Source organism: Plasmodium relictum, assembly GCF_900005765.1.
Source record: "Plasmodium relictum strain SGS1 genome assembly, chromosome: 10".
Classification (NCBI taxonomy): Eukaryota; Apicomplexa; class Aconoidasida; order Haemosporida; family Plasmodiidae; genus Plasmodium; species Plasmodium relictum.
The window spans coordinates 964,389-985,534 of NC_041688.1; the positions used below are offsets into that span (position 1 = coordinate 964,389).

The window sequence follows — 21,146 nt, forward strand, 5'->3', positions numbered from 1 at the left end:
ATAATAAAATAAAATGAAGTAAAATACGTATATATAAATAAAATAAATATTTATATTTTTTTATTTTTTTTGCTTTTAATTCTAGCACTTTGTCTACAATTCGTTTTCATAGATACAATTTTTTTTTTTTTTTTTTCTCTTATTACTTTTTTTAAAATATTTTTTTCTTTTTCACTTTTGAAATCTAATATCATATTTTCAGGAGGCATGTATATATTTTCATGAAATTTAACTCCAACATATTTATTCGATTCTTTTTGTTGCTCATTAATTGCACACATTTTAATTTTCCTTTTAAATTTTGATATAATTTTTTTATGAAAATCCTCAATGTTATTTTTTATACGTTTATCTATTTTATTGTTATTAGGAGTAAATTCATGTTCTTTGCTATTTTCTATCCTATTTTCAAGTAAAATTTCGTTAATTGGCTGTTGTTTAATTTTTAAATTTTCTTCGTAATTCACACATGAAAAAAGATTGTCTCCGCTTTCATTAGATGACAATTTATCAATGCTAAAAAGTGTTGAGAAAACCTTGTTCCTATTATTATTTTTTCCATTATTTTTTTTATTTGTACTATTTCTTATTTGCTCATTTTTAATATGTTCCATTTGAATTTCATCATATGTTATTTTATTTGTATCAGCAACTATTAACTTATCATTATCATCATATTCCAGTTTATTTTTATCGTTTCCCCATTCTATAATTTTATTATTATTATATTCTTCTTTACTTATTATATCATCATTATTTATATTTGTTAATCCATTTAAAATTATATTGCTATTTATATTCTCATTTACTAATTTTTTATTTTTTATGTTAATTTTTTTTATATTAGCATTGGTCTCCTTTTTTTCGAGTGATTTTATTTTCGAAAAATTATTTTCTAAGTCATTGATATTTAAATTGTCGTATTGTGCATTTTTTTTTGAAGCAAGTATATCTTCCTTGTTATTAAACTTAAGATCCTTATTTTCATTTTGTTCTTTATCTATCATTTTATTCACTACTTTTTCATATGTTTTCGTATTAATCTCATTTTTATTTATTTTATTATTCTTTTCTCTAGTACTTTCTTTATTTTTCTCTACAATTCTTTTTTCATTAAATTTCTCGACTTTTTTTATTTCATTTTTTCCATTCTTTTTCTCTGTTTTTTTTTCGCAGTTTTTCTCAATTTTATTAATTTTTTTTACTTCTATTTCATTATATTTTTCATTCACTTCTATTATTCTTTCATTTTCAAATGTTTTATTAGAATTTTTTTCATCATTTTTATTTTTATCTTCATCCCTTATCATTTTTTCAATTTTTTCAATATTTCTGTTTTTTTCATCATTTTCATTTTTCTCCTTTTCTTCAATTTTACTGCTTTTTTCTTCTTTCTCGTTTTCCTTTTTTTCTTTTTTTTCATTTTGATCATCAATGAAAACAGGGCCAATATTTGCACCAAATTTTTCTATTTTAGATAATTCTATATCAAATTCCCTTATTTGAATTTCATCACAAAAAATGACTTTACTGCTTCTATTATTTTTGTTTTTTTTCTTACTTGTATCTGTGTCACATATTTTAGGAATATTTTGTTTTTTAGGAGTAGAAATATCGTGATTCTGAGAAGAATCATTTATAATAATATTATGATTATCATTTAAACTTATGTCAATATCAACTTCAGATTCTAATTTTCTTAGTTTTGAATAATAATCACGACTATTTATAAATGGAGTATGTACTAAATTAGATGGAAGAGTTCTAGAAGGATCAGCACCTGAAGATTTATGTAATTTCAAGCAATGATCAATTACTAAATTATAATCATTAAAATAAACATGTAAACATAAAGGACAATGGTAATGAGGATCCTTAAACATTTTTTTTTTTTTTTTCATTTTTTTATTCATTTTTGTGTCCGTTTTTTCTTTTATATCATGTATTAATTTGCATGGGAAAATTATATAACCACCTAATGTTTTTCTATTTTGCCAATGCTCATTTAAATAATGTGCATAATTTTTAATGTAAGTATTTGGAGGATAGTATTTTTTATCACATAATGGGCAATAAAATTTTTGCCATTCTGGTTTTCCATATATTAATCTTTGGTCTTCTAAAGAATGAAAGGCTTCGATTCTTAAAGGCATAACAGGAGATTTATGCATTTCTTTATAAATATCTGTTATATAAGGAATGTCACTATTTAATTTTTCAGCTTCAACAATATGATTATTGTAATTTTCAGTAAAATTATTTTCATTTATATCAATTTTATTCAATATATTGTCGTTTAATTTATTTCTATTCAAATTAATTTCATCCAATTCACTTTTATCTTGTGAATTCAATTTATTTATATCTTCAATATGCAGATTACTGTCATCATTTTCATTTTGTATTAAATCTTCTTTCATCATTATTAATTCATTTATTATTTCTTTACTAATAAGCTTTCCGTCATTTATTTTTTCAACAAGTATATCATCGTTAATAGTATTTTCATTTATTATTTTTTCTTTACTAATTATTTCTTTATTAATTATTCCATTTTCATTTATCTTTTCAATGTTACTATTAGCCATATCTTCACTTGCAAATTCATCTTTATTATTTATTTTTTCTTCAATAATTTTTCCAACTAAAATATCATCGTTTATTATACTTTTATCTATTATATCCTTGCTAATAATTTCTTCATTATTTATATTTTCTATATCTATATCATCATTAATTACTTTTCCATTTATTTTCTTGAAAAGGTCATCTTTTGAATTATTTATGAATTTCTTTATATTCACTGGTAAAATATTTTTATCTATATTAGTTTCACTATAATATTCATTAACTTTTGAACGTTTTTTTTTATTTTTTTCTTTATTTTCTAGGTATAATATCTTATGACTAGAAGATATACCACTATTTTTATCTAAAAATAAAAAATTAGAAATTTGTTGTGTATCTTTGTCTGATATTTCATTCATGTAATCCATTTTTTCCCTAAAATTAAAATCATTATTTTTTTTTTTTGAATTACTGTTTTTTTTCTTGGATGAATTGTATGCATATTCTTTTTCACTTTTTTTTTTATTATCTTCTCTTCTTTTCTTGTTATTTTTTGAATATATTTTATGATCCTTTGAAGTGCTATTTGTCATTTTATCCTTTTTGTTTAATGATTTTTTTTGAGAATAATATTTTTCTTTAATTATATCCACTTCATTTTCTTTCATTCCCTTTTCAGTAATATTATATCCATTTACTTTTTCATCTTCATTTTCATTCAATTGATGTTTTTTAATCTCATTCAAATGATGTTTTTCAATTTCATGTATCTTTAAAATATTTTCATTTAATATATTCAGATTAATACAATTATATATATCCCCCTTTAGGTTATCATCAATCGATTTATTCAAATTTATTAACTCTTCACTATTTTTATTTTTATATTGACAAAAATTATTGAACAAATTATTCTTTGTTTTCTTGTATAAATCTAAAAAAAAAGCAAAATAATAATTTTTCATAATATTATAATAAGTAAAATTATTACAACTAAAGTATTTATTATTAGCATTATTATCATCGTAATAATCATTCACATAATCTTGTTTTATATCAAAATTTATATAACTGTTACTATTATTTTTTATGTACTGTAATAAATTATAAAATGTATCAGAACTATCATTTTTTATATTACTGTTGTTAAAAGGAAAATTTTTATCATCCAGTGGTATTTTTTCTTTATTCGAATTATTACTGTTATTTAGATAATTAACTCCTCCATAAGAGCTTTGCAAACTATTTGTACTATTAATATAATTTTGAAGACTTAACTCTTTTTGTATATTAAAAAAATTATTCTCATAATTTATGTTATCCGCTTTATAATCAGTATTATTGTTATTTGAAAAAATATTTTTCTTTGATTCGTAACAATTCTTTAAATTATTAATATTTAAATTTTTTAATATATTATCATAAGGATAACTTAAAGAATAAGTAATATTTTCGTCTCCTTTTTTTTTTTCTCTTTTATTAATGTTTTCTGTTTTAGATAAAAATTTTTCATTTAATTTATAATTTTCTAAATTTTTTAAGAGATTCCCACTTAATCCATTTTCTATGAAATCATTATGTATTTGATCATTAATATTATTATTATTATAAATATTATTATAATTATAATCATTGATGGAATCATTATTATTATTATTGATACATTCACAACTATTATTATCATTATCATTATAATTTTCACTAAATTTCAAATTATTTACTTCATATTGATTATTTAATAGTTTACTAATAAAATTATCATAAAATTTCTTGTTTTCTTCATTGTTTAAATTGGATATATTCTGTATTAAATTTTTAATATGAGAAAAATTATATTCATTATTATTAAAAGCTTTTTTTTCATCACAAAAAATATCATCAATACAATTTGATTTTAAATTATTATTTACATCGCTTTGATAATAATCTGTTAAAGTACTATCATTATTATTATTATTGTTATTATCGTTATTATTACTATTTATACAAATAATACAATTGCATTTTTCTTTTTTTTCAAAATTAGAACTGTCATCATTAAAATTTATATTTTTGATAATACTTTTAGAATTACTATGTAAAGTTTTTTCTTTTAAAAAATCTTCGAATTCATTTATTTTAAGTCCATCATTATTTCTAACATTTTTTTTTAATGTTTCTTTATCAGTTTTAGTGATTGAATTTTTTGAAACATTTAATTTATTATTAAGAATATATTCAAATACCATGTTCTTTAACTTATTCTCTACAGCTTCAATATTATTATTACATGGATTGTAATCATTATTATTATTATTATCATCATTATTGTTACTGGGATCTTTATTATAATCATTATAATTATTATAATCTTTATTACTATTATAATGATTACAGCTGGCACAATCCTTATATTCATAATTATTATCATTAAGAGATCTATATTTTAATATATTTTTATCGTTACATATATGTTCTGTTTCATTTTTATCTATGTTTAAACTAAAATTTTTAAGTACATTATCTTTTGATGTATAATAATTGAAATCTTCATGTTTATCTTCTTCATCAAGCTTATTAGAGAAATAACTATTAATATATGTTTTCTCTATATCATTACTTGAACTATTTGAGAGAAATAAATTTTTATCAATTTTAAAATTTTCTTCATCATTTTTTGAAATAATATTTTCTTCTTTTTCTTCATTATTAGAAATTAAAGAATTTATCAGGAAATTGAAATTGTGCTTATTTATATCATTATTTAATGAAAAAGTACTATCATTGGAGTTAGAAGAATATCTAGAATGTTTTTTCTTTTTATTACTACAATTATTTTCATCAAAATGAAAATTTAATTTATTATATAATGAATCATTAAAATCGGTTAATTTATTTAGATTTTCAGTATTCTTAACAGAATTGACAAAATAATTATCTAAAAACAAACTTTGTTCATTTTTAATTGAGTAATTTTTTAAATTATCGGAATTTTCTTTTTTTAAAATATTTTTATTATTGTAAATATGTTCAACAGATGAAATAAAATCTTCTATTTGTTTTTTATTTGGTAAAATAGGTTCTGAATTATTACTTAAATAATTTTCACTTAAATCTTCACTTCTGTTTGAATTATCTCCGTTTAAATTATATTCAAATGAGTTATTTAAAGTGCAATAATTTTTATTACTTTCATGTATATTTGACTTTCTAGTATCAAATTTCGTGAAGTAATTATATTTTAAAATTTTTTTGTCATTCTCATGTTTTATCGAGTAATGAATATTATCATTATTCTTTATTTTACTTAATTTATTATTTGCACAGTCATTTGATATGCTAAAAACATCATTTGAAAAATTTGAAAAACATGAATTAAATATTTTTCTTTTTTTACAGGACGATAATTCTGTCATATTGCTCAAATGCTTTTCTGAAATGTTTTTATCCTTCGATTTTCGATTTAATAAGTTCTCATTATTTTTTTCTATATTCGGTTTATTATTGTAAAAAAAATTTATATTTTTTTTTTTTTTTTCAAAACAAAAATTATTTTTGTTTTTTATTAAATCAGTAAAATTTTCATTTAGCAAATCATTTGAAGAAATTTCTTGAATATTATTTATTTTATCATAAGGTTTCATAATTAAATTCATAAATTTGTTATCATATATTTCATTTTTATTATTTTCATTAAATGGGTTGATTTTTTTTTTTGCATGACTGAAAGAATTAAGTACATAATTTTTTGAATTTTTTTTTTTATTCGATTCGTGCATTATTTTGTTTTCAAAAATTTTTTTTTTTGAAAAACTTACATTTGTATGAAAATTATTAACACTATTAATATTTTTGTTATCGTGATTAGTGTCAGTTTTAAAATTTTTATTAAAATCTTGTGTTTTTCTCGATTCTGTTCCAATTTTTAAGGAATTTTCATTATTCATTTTATTATTAATTTTTTCTTTTAACAGTTCTTCTTCTTTATTTTTTATTAGAAACGAATTTTCTATTTCATCTGTATTCATATTTTTATTTTTTATATCATATTTTGATTCCATTACATTATTTGTAATTTTTATAAGCATTTCATCTTTTTCATTCTCTTGTTTTTTTTTTAAAAATATATCTTCAGCCTTTGTACGCGAATAGTAAGCATTTTGATCATTTTTATTTATAATATATGTACAATAGTTTGCTTCTTCATTTTTTTTACTTTCATTTGAATTAACTTCATAATATGATTTACAATTCGAATTATCTTCTAAGTTGTTATTTTCTTCCATTATTTTGTCTTGAATTGCATGACATTTATATTTTTCATTTTCGACTTTATAATTTTCATTTTCTATTACATCTTCACATAAACCTTTATCATAATAGGATTTTTTAAGGTTTGAATTTTTTTCAACAGTATTATCATTATTTGTATTTAATTTTCTGTTTATAATTAAATTGTTATTTTTAATTGTGTTATCATGTAAACAATAACTTTTAATCAATGAATTTAATTCTTTATTATTATTATTTTTTTTTTTGTCACAATCATGCTCTTCTAGTAGTACGTTATTACAATTTTCAATAGCAAAATCTCTATGATCATTCGAACTATTTTTATCTAAACTTTTATTATTTAAATTATTGAAATCATTGTATAAATTTAAAGAACATTTCACTGCATTCAAAAAAAAAAAAAAATAATACATGTGTATTAATATATACATATATAAATATAAATAATTGTATGTAAAAATAAATGCACAAAATAATTATATAAATATATCTATAATTTAATGGAAATTTATATAATTAGAAAAAAATTATTTAATGAATTAATAAATAAATAAATAAATAAATATATATATATATATATAAAGAAGGAAAGAAGGAAAAAAAGAAATTAGATACATACAAAAGAAAGTAAAAGTAAATATTTTGATATATTCTTATTATTACCATCCTTTACATTATTTTGTATTGAAACAATTTTATTTTTTTCTTTAATTATTGTATCATTGGAAAAATCATTGAATACCATAAAATTAGAACTCTGATTTTTTTCATGTGCATTTATTTTTTTATTTTCAGCTCTATTTTTTATTATATGCAATTTTTTTTTAAGTTGAATGCTTTGGCTTAAAATATTTCTAGTAAGAGAATTACTAGTAACTAATTCTTTTTTATTGCAAAGATTTTTTTTTATATTTATATGAACTAGTCTTTCTTTATTTTTTCTTAAAGTATTTTTATTGGCTAATTTTTTTTTATTGATTTCATGTTCACTAATATGATTTAAAATTTTTAAATCACTTGAACTATTAAATGGTTTTCTTAATGAAAAAAATTTATCTCCCTTTTTAATTTTTTCTTCAGGACTAATGTTATTTTTTTTTAAAGAATTATTATTCACTAAATAGCATTTTTCTGAATTATCTATTAATTTTTTTTCTTTATCTTTTTGGCTATCTTCCTTTTCATGATTTTTATTATTATCATTATTATTATTAGTGATATTATTATTATACAAATTACCCTGATTGTCATTTCCATTTTTTACTTCATTTTTCTTTATACCATTAATGTTTTTATATACAATGACTTCATCCTTTTTAAGATTCCTTTTGATACTATTAGATGTTCTATGATCATTGCTCATATTATCAATTTTACAAATAGCATATTCATTTTTATTTTTTTTTTCATTTAAGACATTTCCATTTATATATTTTAATTTATCATATCCATTGGGTTTTTCAATAGTTTTATTAATATTTCTATGCTTTATTTGTAAAAAATCATGTTTCTTCATCTTATTTTGATTAATAATATTATAATTATTGTCACTAATATTACCATTATGATTTATATCTCTTTTTTTTTTGTTAAAATTATTGTATTTAAATAAATCGTTCTTATTTTCATTGAGTTTTCTTTTTTTTAACAATGAATGATTTTCCAATAATTTATTCGTTTTATTTTTTATAGTTGCTAAATTTTTTTTACTCTTATCTTTCTCATTAGATAAAATCATATTTTCATTCCTATCTCTATTTGTATCTTTTAAATTACTATTTATATGTGTGTTTGTATTAATTGCGTCGAAACTCTTTCTTCTCATTTCTTCAAATGTTAATCCTTTTTTTACCTTTTCATGTTTCGAATTCATAATACTACTATAAATACTTAAAGATGTTGACTCTCTTTTTTTAGATAGACTGTTATTATTGGCATTATTAAATGACGAATTATTATCACATTTATTAATTTTTATTGAAATTCCTTTCTTACAATTCTCATCTTTTGAAAAATGTATATCATTATTAACTAAAAATTCATTGTTATGGAAATTTTCTGATATTATCATGCCTTTACTAAAATTCTTATCATTAGTTTGATCATAATTAGTATTTGTGTTATAGCTACTCATATATGTTTCCTTTATTTCATTATATGAAGAACCTTCCTCTAAATTATTATTATAATTATTTTTCTCATACATTTTATTATTTTTATTTGAAACATTAATGTCATTAATCTCACAACAATTTTCATTTTTTATATTAGAAATATCAATATTTTCTAAATTGATGAAAGTAGTATTTTCCTGGTTTATATCTTGAAGAGTTGCATTAAAATTTCTATTTAAATCATTTTCACTTATAATAGATGTATTACATGAAAAATGTGAATAGTTTTTTCTCATACTATTAGAATTATTTAAAAAATTACATGTAATTTTATTATCATAATTTTTTTTGTATATGGAATTTTTTTTATTAGTTGAATTATTGAAACTTTCTTTTGAGAAAAGACATAGAGATTTATCATTTCTATGATAATTACTATCACTGTTTATGTCTGAACCTTTTTTGTAGTCTTTTTTACTTGTATTTACACTATTTATATCATTTTTGCTTTTATCATTAAGTTTATTCATTTTTAGTTCTTTTATTCTTTCTTTATGTATATTTACGTTATTATTCTTTATATTATTTAATTTTTTATAAGTATAATTATCCTTTTTATTATCGAAACTTACTGAATTATCACATTCTCTACTATTATAATTATAATAGTTTTTTGTATTATTTTTATTATGTGCATATTTTTTATTGATCTTCATATTGTTAGTATAAATAGGTAATTTGTTCACATTAGAAAATGAACTTTTGCAATTAATTTTTATTGTTTTATTCAAATAACTATTATTCTTTTTAATAATTTCAATTTTATTAGTATTGTTATTATTATTAGAATTGTTTATTGAGCTAATTATATTGCTTTTTATTAAATATTCTTTCTTATTATGAATCTTACTATTATTTGATATATATTCATTTGTATTTTTCTTTATTACTTCTATATCATATGAATTTTTTTCTTTTATATTTTTATAATTTAAATTTTTTGTATCATTAAAATTTTGTAAATTATTTTTATTATATAATTTTGGAAATATATTAGCATTATATGTTTCTTTATTATAACTATTTGAATTTATAAAATTTTTATCTAATTTTTTATCTAAATAAATAATTTTAGAATTTTTACTTATGTTACATTCGTCTACTTTATTTATTATTTTATTGTTTTTATTTTTTTTTATTATTATTTTATTACATATGTTTTCTTTATTCAAAAAATTATTGTCTTTATCTTTAAATTTCATATCTTCAAGAGTTAAAGTTGTTTTACTATCATTTTCAACTATCATTTCATTATTTGTATCGCTGTTAAAGACTATTTCATCACTATTGGAAATTGATTTATTTTTTTCTTCATTATTTACATTTATATTTTTTTTTTTTTTTAAGTTCTCAATTTCTTTTATTTTTTTTGTCTTTAATTCATTATTTATATAATATGTATTTTTCTCCTTTTCGTTTTTTAATTCAATTATATGTTTTTTTTTTTTATTTATTTCTTTATACTTTTGATTTTCTTCAACACCAGTTATTATATTATTATTATTATTATTTTCATTTTTAGTTAAGAGGTTTTTATTATCTTCATAATTTTTTATTTCATCATTATCCAAAGTAATTAAATTAATTTTTTTTTCATTATTATCATTTTGAATGATTGGTTTCAAACGACTTTCAGATAAATAGTAACTTCTTTTATTATTATATACAGAAGAATTTTTTTTTATGTTAAATATTTCTTTATCCTTTCTAACATCACTTTTTCTGTTATTAGAAGCAATAAGACACGTTTGTTTTTTTTTAAAATTGGTATTAAACAATTCTTTATTTATTTTCTTTTCAATCCCTTTATTGTAATAATCTTTAATAGTTAATTTATCTATATTGCCATTAGTAATTAAATTCTTTTTATCTTTTGTATTCAACTGCTTTGAATAATTATTATCATTTATCTTATTATTTTTACTTAAAAAAAATGATTTTCCATTATTCTTTTCTTTATTGCTAGATATTAATTTATAGTTACCCTTTAAATTATTTTCCAAAATTCCCTTTTTATTTTTTAATTCTAAATGACTAAATTTACATATATTGTTTTTATTTTCAACTATTTTATTATCTCTTCTATTCATGTTACACTTTTTTTAAGGCATTTTGATATATCCTATTATAATTATCCTTTTGAATTTTACATGTATATATATATATATATATATATATATATATATATATATATATATATATATATGTATTCTTTTTATAATATTTATTTATTTTTTTTTATAATATATGCCTTCATATATATTTTATTTATTTTTTACAATTGTGCTATAATAATTTTTTTTATCTCTTTTTTTCTAGTTAATTTCATTATTAAAAATTAATATATATATATATATATATATTTATGTGATATTATTTTAGAATTAAATAAGACAGAAATATAGACTTTAAATTTTCTCTTTTAGTTTTACAAAATACTTCAAAAAAAAAAAAATTAAAATTATATTCAAGTTGCTCAAATGTAGGAAAAAAACAAAATTAATAAAAAAAAGTTTTATATTACATAGTTATTGTAAATATTTAAAATTTATTTCCTAAAAATATAAGATATTCTGATTTTTTTTTTTTTTTTTTTTTGTTATACCAATATATTGTGTGCATAATATTTTTTTTTTTCTTTCTTAAAAATATATATTTTTTTTTAAAAAAGTAACATTATATTTTTCTATGTAATAAATAAAAAAAGTAAAGTTTAATATCCAATTTTTAATTAATCTAAGTAATATATTATGTTCAATATAAATAAACATTTGTATTATAATCAAACTTTTTTATCTTTTGGTTGTCTTATTTTATTTTTCTTTTTATTATCATATTAATTAAAATGTAATTATTTATACATTTTTTTAATAGTGTAAATACATACGAAAACATATTAGATTAACTAAAATGCTTATATTTACCTAAAATCTTAAATTCATTACTTCTTTATATCAGTATTTAAGTTATGTCTTTTATTTTATTTTATTTTTTTTATAGTTGGACTCAAAAAAGTTGCACATTTTTAAAAAACATATTAAAATAAAATATACTTCAAATATATAGATGAAATACTAATTATCCAAAAAAGGAGTTAACATTTCTTGATTTTTATCTGATTTTTTTTTTTTTTTTTTTGTTATCTTTTTCATAATATCTTAAAACTTTTATTAAAATGATTTGGCTAAGTTATTTTTTTTTGTCTTTATTCTTTTTTCTTTTTATAAAAGTTACTATTTCGTATGAATTTAGTTCTAGGAATATATCATATAAGAAATTTATGTTTACTGAAACAAAAGTAAAAAATTAGAAAAATGTAATTACATAGTTTTTTAATATAATTTTTATAACTTTTCTAGTATTATTATAAAGTATATATACTTGTTATAGATATCCATTTTTTTCTTTTTTCTTTTTTTTTTTCTAGATAAGTAAATTAAAAGTAGCTGATCCTCCTTATACTGTTTTTAATTTTGCAACAGAAGTTGTTAATACAAATGATATCATTGAAAGTTAAAAATAAAAAAAAATAAATTAAATGATTACAATTTTTTTTAATATATTTTTGTGAATTCTATTCATCTAAATAAAAATATTAATTGCATATACGTTTATGAGATTGATGCAACATCTTTCTGTTTTTCTCTATTTTCAGATGAACTACTTAAAAAGGAAGTAAGAAAGAAAAAAAAAAGTGTAATAGTTAAAAAGAGTGTATAATTAAAAAATGTATTAAAATATTAGATAAAATAAAAAAATATATATAATACTTCATTATAAAAAATATAAAGAAGGAAAAATGGAAATAATAAAAAAAAAATATATAAAATAAAAATTAAAAAAAAAGGAATACTTAAAGAAATAAAAAATAAAAAAAAACATAATAAAAAAGATAACATAAAAATAAGAATTAACATTTTTCGTATATAATATAAATCATTTTTTCAATTAGAAAAAGGCTATGAGAAGATTTAAATATGATTTGGTAAAAAAAAAAAAAAATTGATGAAAAAATAAAAAATTTTATATGTATTTTATAATTATGAACATTTTTATAACAAATTTGGACATTCATTAAATCCATTTTTTTTTTTTTTTATTAATCATATTTTTATATTCATTTAAAATTTTTTTTTAGGATGAAAAAAAAGATAGATCTAACAAAATCTTAAACAAAATCTTAAAGGACAGCAAAGAATTTTTTGAAAATGAATGAAAAAAATATTATAGAATATTTAAAAAGAATATTATAAAGTAATAATATTTTTTTAATAATTAGATAAAGTAATTCTTTTTGTTTTAGTTTTTTCTTAATTTTTAGAGTTAAATTTGTGTATTTTTTTTTTTTTTTTTTTTTAAATAAAAAAACTAAAATTCTCTATATATATTCTATCTTTGTATATTCTTCATATGTATTCAAATATATATGTATATATATAAAATTTTTTTTTTTTCATTTTATGAAATACTTATGTAAATTTCTTGATATATTTAAAATTAAAAAAATGTATTTTGTTAAGTATTTCGATGAAAATTTCGTAAAAATAATTAAAAGAAAATTTACAAGAAATATAGAAAGCAGTTTAAAGCCATCCTCTTTAAGAATAAGAAGTGATAAAAAAAATTTTAATGATATAATTAACAAATACTTACCTAATAAAATTTTGAAAAAAAAGAATATATCATTGTATAAAAATTACAATTCTAATTCTAATAAAAAATATTATTTATCTTCAAAAATAGAAAGAAAAATTAAATTACAGGAAACTACTAATAATAAGGACATTACATTATTAGAAGAAAATAATAAAAATGATTTATTTTTTAAAGAAAACGAATTCAATATAAGTATATTAGAAAAACCAAATAAAGAAAACGAATGTAATTTAAATACATTAGAAAAATCAAATAAAGAAAACGAATGTAATTTAAGTACATTAGAAAAATCAAATGAATTATTGGAAATTTCAAAGGAAGAATATGATATACAAAAATATAAAAATAAATTGCATAAAAAAATTTGGTTAACACTCAAAAGGAATAACGAAAAAGAATTTCAATATTATTATGATATACTAAATAAGTATCCTTTAAAAGATGAAGTTTCTTATTCTATATTGATGCATGGAAATTTAATAATTTCTAATGGAGAAAACATTAATGAATCTTTTAAAATATTAAATGAGATGAAATTAAAAAAAGTACATTGTTCATTAATTAGATTCAATGAAAGATTGCTACATTCTTACTATGAATTAATAAAATTGAATGCACGTCCAAATAATAATCAATGGAAAAAAGTATTAAGAACAGTATGGTTCACTTCCGCATTAATTAAAGCAAGAAGACAAAAATATATCTTAAGAAAAATCAAAAAGATTAAAAAAGATAATTCAGTATCATTAAGTAATTTTAATAATATTTTTAATATTCATAATTTAGAGACTTTATATATCGAAAATAAAGATCCTTTAATTGGTAAAAATTTTAAAGAAATAAATTAAATAATCACTTAAAAATTATAATATAGTTTTTCAAAACATTCCCTGAAAAAAATATGTATTTTTTTTTTTTTTTATTTATTATTATTTATTTTTTTTTATTCCTTTTTTTTTTTTTTTTCTTTTGAATTAATTTTTTTTTTATATTCTAAATTTAAAAAATATTTGTTTAACATAAAAAATAAAAAAAATCTAAATAAAAATTTAAAACACGTTTTCACAAAAAAATAAGAGATATAATATATCAGTAGTTACTTTAATAAATATTATTACATATAAAATTAAAATGACAAATTAATTTAATTTTATTTTATTTCGAATTATTTAAAAAAAGGTTACAAAAACATATATGTACATTTTTTTTTTCCCCCTCATCAGTTTTTATATTGAACTAAAACATTATATATGTCTTGAAAAACGGTGTTTAGTTTTTGGATAGATTTACAACCAGTAATAATAATTTTTCCTGATACAAAAATTAAAATAACTGATTTTAATTTTGATGTAGGTTTATATCTATATACTAATCCTGCAAATAATTCAGGTTCATAATTACAATATTCTTTGTGGTCGTGAGCTAACATTTCTAATCTAATGGGCATATTACAATTTGCACTAGCAATAATATTTTCTATTTTGAAATTTTGAAATTTTACTGATTTATTAGTTATTATTTTTATAATTTTTCCAATTTTTTTACAACCATATATAGAATCATTTTTTGTTTTTGTTCCTGTTAACATTATTCTTCCATTTTTAAAAATTAAAGCTGTACATTTTGGCTTATTTAATCTTATTATAAGTGTGTTAATTTTACTTGGATTATATTCTGCATTTCTAATAGACACAGCTATTAAACGTAAATCTATTTCTATGCATAAATTAGCTGACGATATTATGTTATGTATTTTTAAAGAAATGTTTTTATGAACTAATTTATTTTTTAAACTATCTGATATTTCTTTTCTTTTAGAATTTATATTACCCTCATCAAAATTTTCTAATATATCTTCTGTTAAAAAATTTTCATTTTCTTTATTATCACCTAAAAAATCTAATTTATTTAAATTATTTTCTTCATCATTATTTTCGCTCATTTTGTTTTTTTCTTTAATTCCTTATATATATTAAATTTAAACAAACATCATAAATTTATAATATATATCATAATGCCGAGAAAAAAAAAAAAAATAAGGATAAAAAAAAATAATAGTATAAGAAAACCTAAAAATATAAATGCAAATTTAATGCTACTAATCTTTAATATTAATTATAAAATTAAAAAAAAAAAAGTTTTTTTTGTATATTCAGAAACTTTATATATAAATTTGAAGATAAACTATTAATTAAAACTATTATATTTAAAAAAAAAAAGTTGTACATTATTCATGATGCTTATTTTTTGTGTTTTTTAAATAAAAAAAAAAAATTCTTAATATTTTTACAAGATATCTTTTTATTTAAATAATAATAAAGCAAAAGTAATTTTTATTATTTAAAATTAAATTTTTTATAAGGATTTAGAATTATATAGAAAAAAAAAAAAAAAACATTGATTTTTAATATGCATATATATATATATATATATATATATATATTTTCTTTATTTTTGAAATACATACATTTTCTTTAATTACAACATTTTTATATACTAAAAGTAAAAAAAAAAAAAAGTAATTCTATAAATAAGAAAAAAAAAAAACAATGGTATCATATATGTTTTTTTTTGTATAAATAATTTCATAATGGTATTATTTTTTTAATATATTTTTTTTTTCTTTAAAATTTTTGTATAAAAAAAAATAATATATATATATATATATAAACGAAACTTGTACAGAAAAAAATGAATAATAAAAAAAAAAATGAAAAAAAAAAAAAAAATAATGAAAAAAAAAATATATTTTTAAGGAATTCAAATAAATTAATAAAAATGTGATATCATAAAAATAATATATAATTTTATAAATAACATAAAATTATAAAAATATTATATATGTAAAATAAGAATAAATAGAATTATTTTATTTTTAAAATAAGTTTTATTAATTATAAAATAATTTATATGAATAATTCTTATAATTAAATTTTTTTTCTTTTTTTTCTTCATAAAATGCGAATAGAAAAGTGCTGGTATTGCTCAGGAAATATTTATCCAGGTAATTATATATATAAATATTTTTATAAAAACTAAATAGTATACATATATATATATATATATATATATATATATAGAATTGTATAATTTAATAAAAATCTTAATAAAAAGTGATATATAAACAAAATTACATAAAATTTTATAAATTTTTTTCAGGACATGGAATATATTTTATAAGAAATGATGCCAATATTTTTCGTTTTTGTCGTAGTAAATGTCATAAACATTTTAAAGCAAAACATAATCCTCGTAAAGTAAAATGGACGAAAATATATAGGAAGGAAAGAAAAAAAGAATTGAATTATGATAAAACTTTTGAATTTGAAAAAATTAGAAATGAACCAATAAAATATGATAGAGATTTATTTATTAAAACAATTAATGCAATGAAAAAAATTGATGAAATTAAAGAAAAAAGAAAATTACGATATTATAAAAATAGAATTAAAGAAAGCTCTGATAAAAACATTAATTTATCTTTAAATTATATTAAAAAAAATCCTTTACTCTTGAAAAATACTGAATATGAAAATACTCTTAATGACTTGATTACTAATGAAAAAGAAGAAATTAAAACTGATTTAATTAAGAATACATTTGAAAATGAAGATATTATTCATAAAGAAAAGGATAGTTTACTTAAATTTAAGGCAGATATCAATTCAATTAAAGAGGTAATATATATGTACATAAATACATATATTTTTTTTTTTAAATCTATGCAAATGCGTTTACTTTAAAAATAAAACTTGAAAAATACACATATTTTTATATATTCATAAATGTATATTTTATATTTTCTTTTTTTTTTTTCTTTTAGGCAACTGAGCATAAAAAAAACAAATATTTAGAGTTGGTTTAAAATTCAAATTAAAAAAAAAAAAAAAAATGATATATTTTGTGTTTTTTAATTATATATATATTTTCTTTATTATTAACAAAAAATTTTTTTTTTTTTTATTTAACTATATTTTGTCTATCTTTTTATTTTTAATTTAAAAAGTATTATTGAATATGCTTTCTTTTGATCAATGAAAATAAATTAATAAAATTTTGCTTCATTGTGAAGAAAAATAAGTTTGTAATGTTGTAGCCACCTAAGAAATGAAGTAAATTATTTCTGCAAGGATCTAAAAAGAAAGAAAAAAAAAAAAAAATTAAAATTTTAATAATAATTAAAAATGAAAGTAAATACACGTTCTTTAATATATTCATTTTAGTAACAATAGTATTTGAATAATATAATTGTTCTAAACCTGAAGGTGTTATTTTAAAATTATTTTGAAATTTTAAATGGGAATGAATTTTTAAACATGATTCTCTTAAGTTATTATTAGTAAAATAATTTAAAATTAAGAAAATAAATACGACCTATCAGAAATTAAGAAAAATGAAATAAATTCTACTTTATTATTTAGAAAAGTATATTTAATTTTATTATATATTAAATATATAAGGAAAAAAAAAAAAATTAAAGTAAAATAAAAAATTAAAGCTATAGACAGGAATAATTCAAGAAAAATTACATACATATATTTGATTTTTTATATGTCTAATTAATTTATTTTTTGAACATAAACATAAAATAATTGTATCACTTATTTTACTAAAATAGTTATTTTTGTTATCATTCTTTTTCATTTCTTTCAATTCATTTAAATTTTTTTCTTCTTTAAGAACTTTTCTTGTATATTTCCCATTCAATATTAATAAATCATATTCACTTAAATGTTTGTTTTTTTTATTATTTTCGTCAATAATTTTATTATATTTTTCAATTTTTTTCTGCAAAGTTTCAATTTGTTTGTTAATATCGTTATAAAGTGCTGATCTCATATAATAATCATAAGACTTTCTTATTTTTTTTATAAATTTAAAAGAATACTTTTGTACAAATTTATTGTTACCAATAATATTAAAAACAAAAAAAAGTAATTGTATTAATATATATAAAAACATATATAAAGTTGAATTATGAAAAACATATGTATAATCGTTTATAGCATTCCCCATCTTAACTGAAAAGAAAGGAAAAAAAATAAAATAAAATAAAGTGTTATCAAAAATTAAAGCATAATAATTTATTAATTATAAAATATTACGTAAAATGTTTTTTACAAAAACATAAAAAAAAAAAAATATTCATAATTTTTAATGAAAATATAATATTCTTATCTATTTTATTTTATATTTTTTTTTTTGAAATATAAAAAATAATAATATATATATATATATATGTATTTTTTTTTTTTTTTTTATGATAATAATAAAAAATATATAAACATAATAAAATTTAAATAACATTCAAAAGAATATTTCTTTTATATTAGCTATTTCATACATAAATATTTCAATTAATATTATTTTATATTATATAGAAAGTTGACCATGGATGAAAATCAAATTAGCTCATTAAAAAGAGTAATATAAATAAAGAATAATTTTGAAATATATAAAAAATAAGATAAAATAAAATACTTCTGATAATTATGAAAATACCTCTTTTTTGCTTTTATTTTAAAATTTAACACAATTTTTATTTAATTTTTTCTTGAAGCTAAAAGAGATATCTAGAATGATTGAAGCTACACTACATCAAAATAATAGATTGAAACATATTTTAACTAATGAATTATATTTTAGAAAAAAATGTGAAGCTTCATTAGAAATAGTAAATAATTTTAATAAAAAAAATTCTTATGAATAATAAATTATATCATATATATATTTCTTTTTAATGTTAGATTGATAATACTACAAATGAGCAAGAATGCTATAGGAAAGTATCAAAAATGTAGATTATATAAATATACAAAAAATAAAAATTGTGATTATTTTAAATTGTTTTAATAAATTATTTTTCTTTGTTTTGTTGAGTGTAACTATATCATTTTATTTTATGTTTTTTTTTATATTAGTTTTATTAGAAAACCGAGAGATGATTTAAAAAAAGAGTTAAAAGAAGAAATTGCTGAATATGAAAAGTTTACCCCTCAGTTGTTGGTTAGAAATATATTTGAAGTTATTTAAAATTTTCATTTTTAAAATGTATAATAAAAAATATATATATTATATATATAATATATTTTTTTTTTTCTCTTTTCTAGGATTTAAGAAAAAAACTAGTTGATAAGTTATCAAATTTAAAAGAACAATTTGTACAAACTCATGAATGTGTAAAAATTTTATAACTATTAATCTATTTTTTTTTTTTTTTTACATTTTATTAAACAGTTATTTTTATTTTTTATTATTATTTTTTTTTTTTAATATATTTTATAGATTGAAAAGGAAACAAATAACAATTCTTAAAAATAGGATTTTCATTAAAAGACAGAACTGTTTTTATAAACTTTCATTATTTTTTTTTTTATAACATAGGGTTCATATTATTTCTTCACTTAATAGAATTTTTTTTTTCATTTTTTCATTTTTTCTTTTTTCTTTTTTCTTTTTTCTTTTTTTTTTTTTTTTGTTAAATGAAACTTAAATACTTTAAATTAATAAAAATTTTCAAAAAGAAAGAATATTTTTTTATAAATCATACTAAGTAATTATTAATCTTTATAAATGAATATTTCATTGTATAGTGTTTTAAACTAAATTGTTTCAACTTTCATTTAAAAGGATTCACATCAAATACTCAATTTTAAAAAATCAACAGTAAAATATTTAATTTTTTTTTGTATATATATGAAGCAAGAATTACAAAAAAAACAGAAAATATTTTTGTATTAATATAGGATGCATGGATAAAAGAGTGTATTATTCACATTAGGCAAATACAAAGAATAACTTTTTTAAAATGGAAAAAAAAAATATGTATTTTAATAGAATTAACTAAATTGAAATCATCATTCATTCTTATAATTAGAAAAGAAGTATCATTTTAATTATATTTTAAAAATCTCTCCTATATATATATATTTGATTAGGATAAATAATAAAAAGATTTTCCTATATATGTAAAACAATTGAAATAATAACGTAAAAACATATAAGTAGATAAATATATATATATGTATGTATTTTTGTGTAAAGTATTATAACTTGTGTGTAAAAAAGGATACAACAAATATTTATTAAAACAGAAAAATTTAGTAAAAAAATAAAAAAAGTGTGTTATAATTTATTAAAATATTAACTATTTAATATTTTCTTAATACAAAAAAAATTAAAAATTTGGGAAACTTTTTAATAAAAAATATATAATACTATTAATAATATCAAAATGAAACTTGAAAATTTTTTTTTTTTATTTCTCTATTTTTTTTATAATTTTTTTTTTATTGATTTCTCTGATTTTAAAGAATAAACTTCGTATAAAAATGTAAAAATGTATCTATTTATATATATGTGTATCTGCGTATATTATATGAATATTTGTTACATTTCTTATTTCTTATGATTTTCCAAGAGACCTAAATTTTATTTGATACTACATTTATAGCGAATACATAAAAAAAAAAAAAA

General features: G+C 17.1%; 7 protein-coding genes across 7 annotated transcripts; 4 read left to right on the plus strand and 3 right to left on the minus strand.

Moving 5' to 3' along the window:
• Positions 1-50: 50 nt before the first annotated feature.
• PRELSG_1026000 (conserved Plasmodium protein, unknown function) lies at positions 51-11,104 on the minus strand (the record flags this gene model as incomplete). Its single annotated transcript, XM_028677193.1, has 2 exons — positions 51-7,222; positions 7,504-11,104. The coding sequence occupies 2 exons, from the start codon at positions 11,102-11,104 to the stop codon at positions 51-53; spliced, it is 10,773 nt and encodes a 3,590-aa protein (XP_028533607.1).
• A 1,085-nt stretch (positions 11,105-12,189) lies between these two features.
• On the plus strand, positions 12,190-13,230 carry PRELSG_1026100 (conserved Plasmodium protein, unknown function; the record flags this gene model as incomplete). Its single annotated transcript, XM_028677194.1, has 5 exons — positions 12,190-12,312; positions 12,442-12,526; positions 12,670-12,689; positions 12,967-12,999; positions 13,153-13,230. 5 exons carry the CDS (start codon positions 12,190-12,192, stop codon positions 13,228-13,230), a joined length of 339 nt encoding a protein of 112 aa, XP_028533608.1.
• Positions 13,231-13,519: 289 nt separating this feature from the next.
• Positions 13,520-14,518, plus strand: PRELSG_1026200 (conserved Plasmodium protein, unknown function; the record flags this gene model as incomplete). The annotated part of the gene is made up of 1 exon (XM_028677195.1): positions 13,520-14,518. One exon carries the CDS (start codon positions 13,520-13,522, stop codon positions 14,516-14,518), a length of 999 nt encoding a protein of 332 aa, XP_028533609.1.
• Positions 14,519-14,889: 371 nt separating this feature from the next.
• On the minus strand, positions 14,890-15,612 carry TBP (TATA-box-binding protein, putative; the record flags this gene model as incomplete). The annotated part of the gene is made up of 1 exon (XM_028677196.1): positions 14,890-15,612. One exon carries the CDS (start codon positions 15,610-15,612, stop codon positions 14,890-14,892), a length of 723 nt encoding a protein of 240 aa, XP_028533610.1.
• Positions 15,613-16,628: 1,016 nt separating this feature from the next.
• Positions 16,629-17,535, plus strand: PRELSG_1026400 (60S ribosomal subunit protein L24-2, putative; the record flags this gene model as incomplete). The annotated part of the gene is made up of 3 exons (XM_028677197.1): positions 16,629-16,674; positions 16,830-17,347; positions 17,494-17,535. The coding sequence occupies 3 exons, from the start codon at positions 16,629-16,631 to the stop codon at positions 17,533-17,535; spliced, it is 606 nt and encodes a 201-aa protein (XP_028533611.1).
• A 143-nt stretch (positions 17,536-17,678) lies between these two features.
• PRELSG_1026500 (conserved Plasmodium protein, unknown function) lies at positions 17,679-18,509 on the minus strand (the record flags this gene model as incomplete). The annotated part of the gene is made up of 3 exons (XM_028677198.1): positions 17,679-17,803; positions 17,930-18,044; positions 18,204-18,509. 3 exons carry the CDS (start codon positions 18,507-18,509, stop codon positions 17,679-17,681), a joined length of 546 nt encoding a protein of 181 aa, XP_028533612.1.
• Positions 18,510-19,061: 552 nt separating this feature from the next.
• PRELSG_1026600 (conserved Plasmodium protein, unknown function) lies at positions 19,062-19,985 on the plus strand (the record flags this gene model as incomplete). Its single annotated transcript, XM_028677199.1, has 6 exons — positions 19,062-19,094; positions 19,231-19,344; positions 19,418-19,467; positions 19,592-19,676; positions 19,781-19,849; positions 19,956-19,985. The coding sequence occupies 6 exons, from the start codon at positions 19,062-19,064 to the stop codon at positions 19,983-19,985; spliced, it is 381 nt and encodes a 126-aa protein (XP_028533613.1).
• Positions 19,986-21,146: the final 1,161 nt, after the last annotated feature.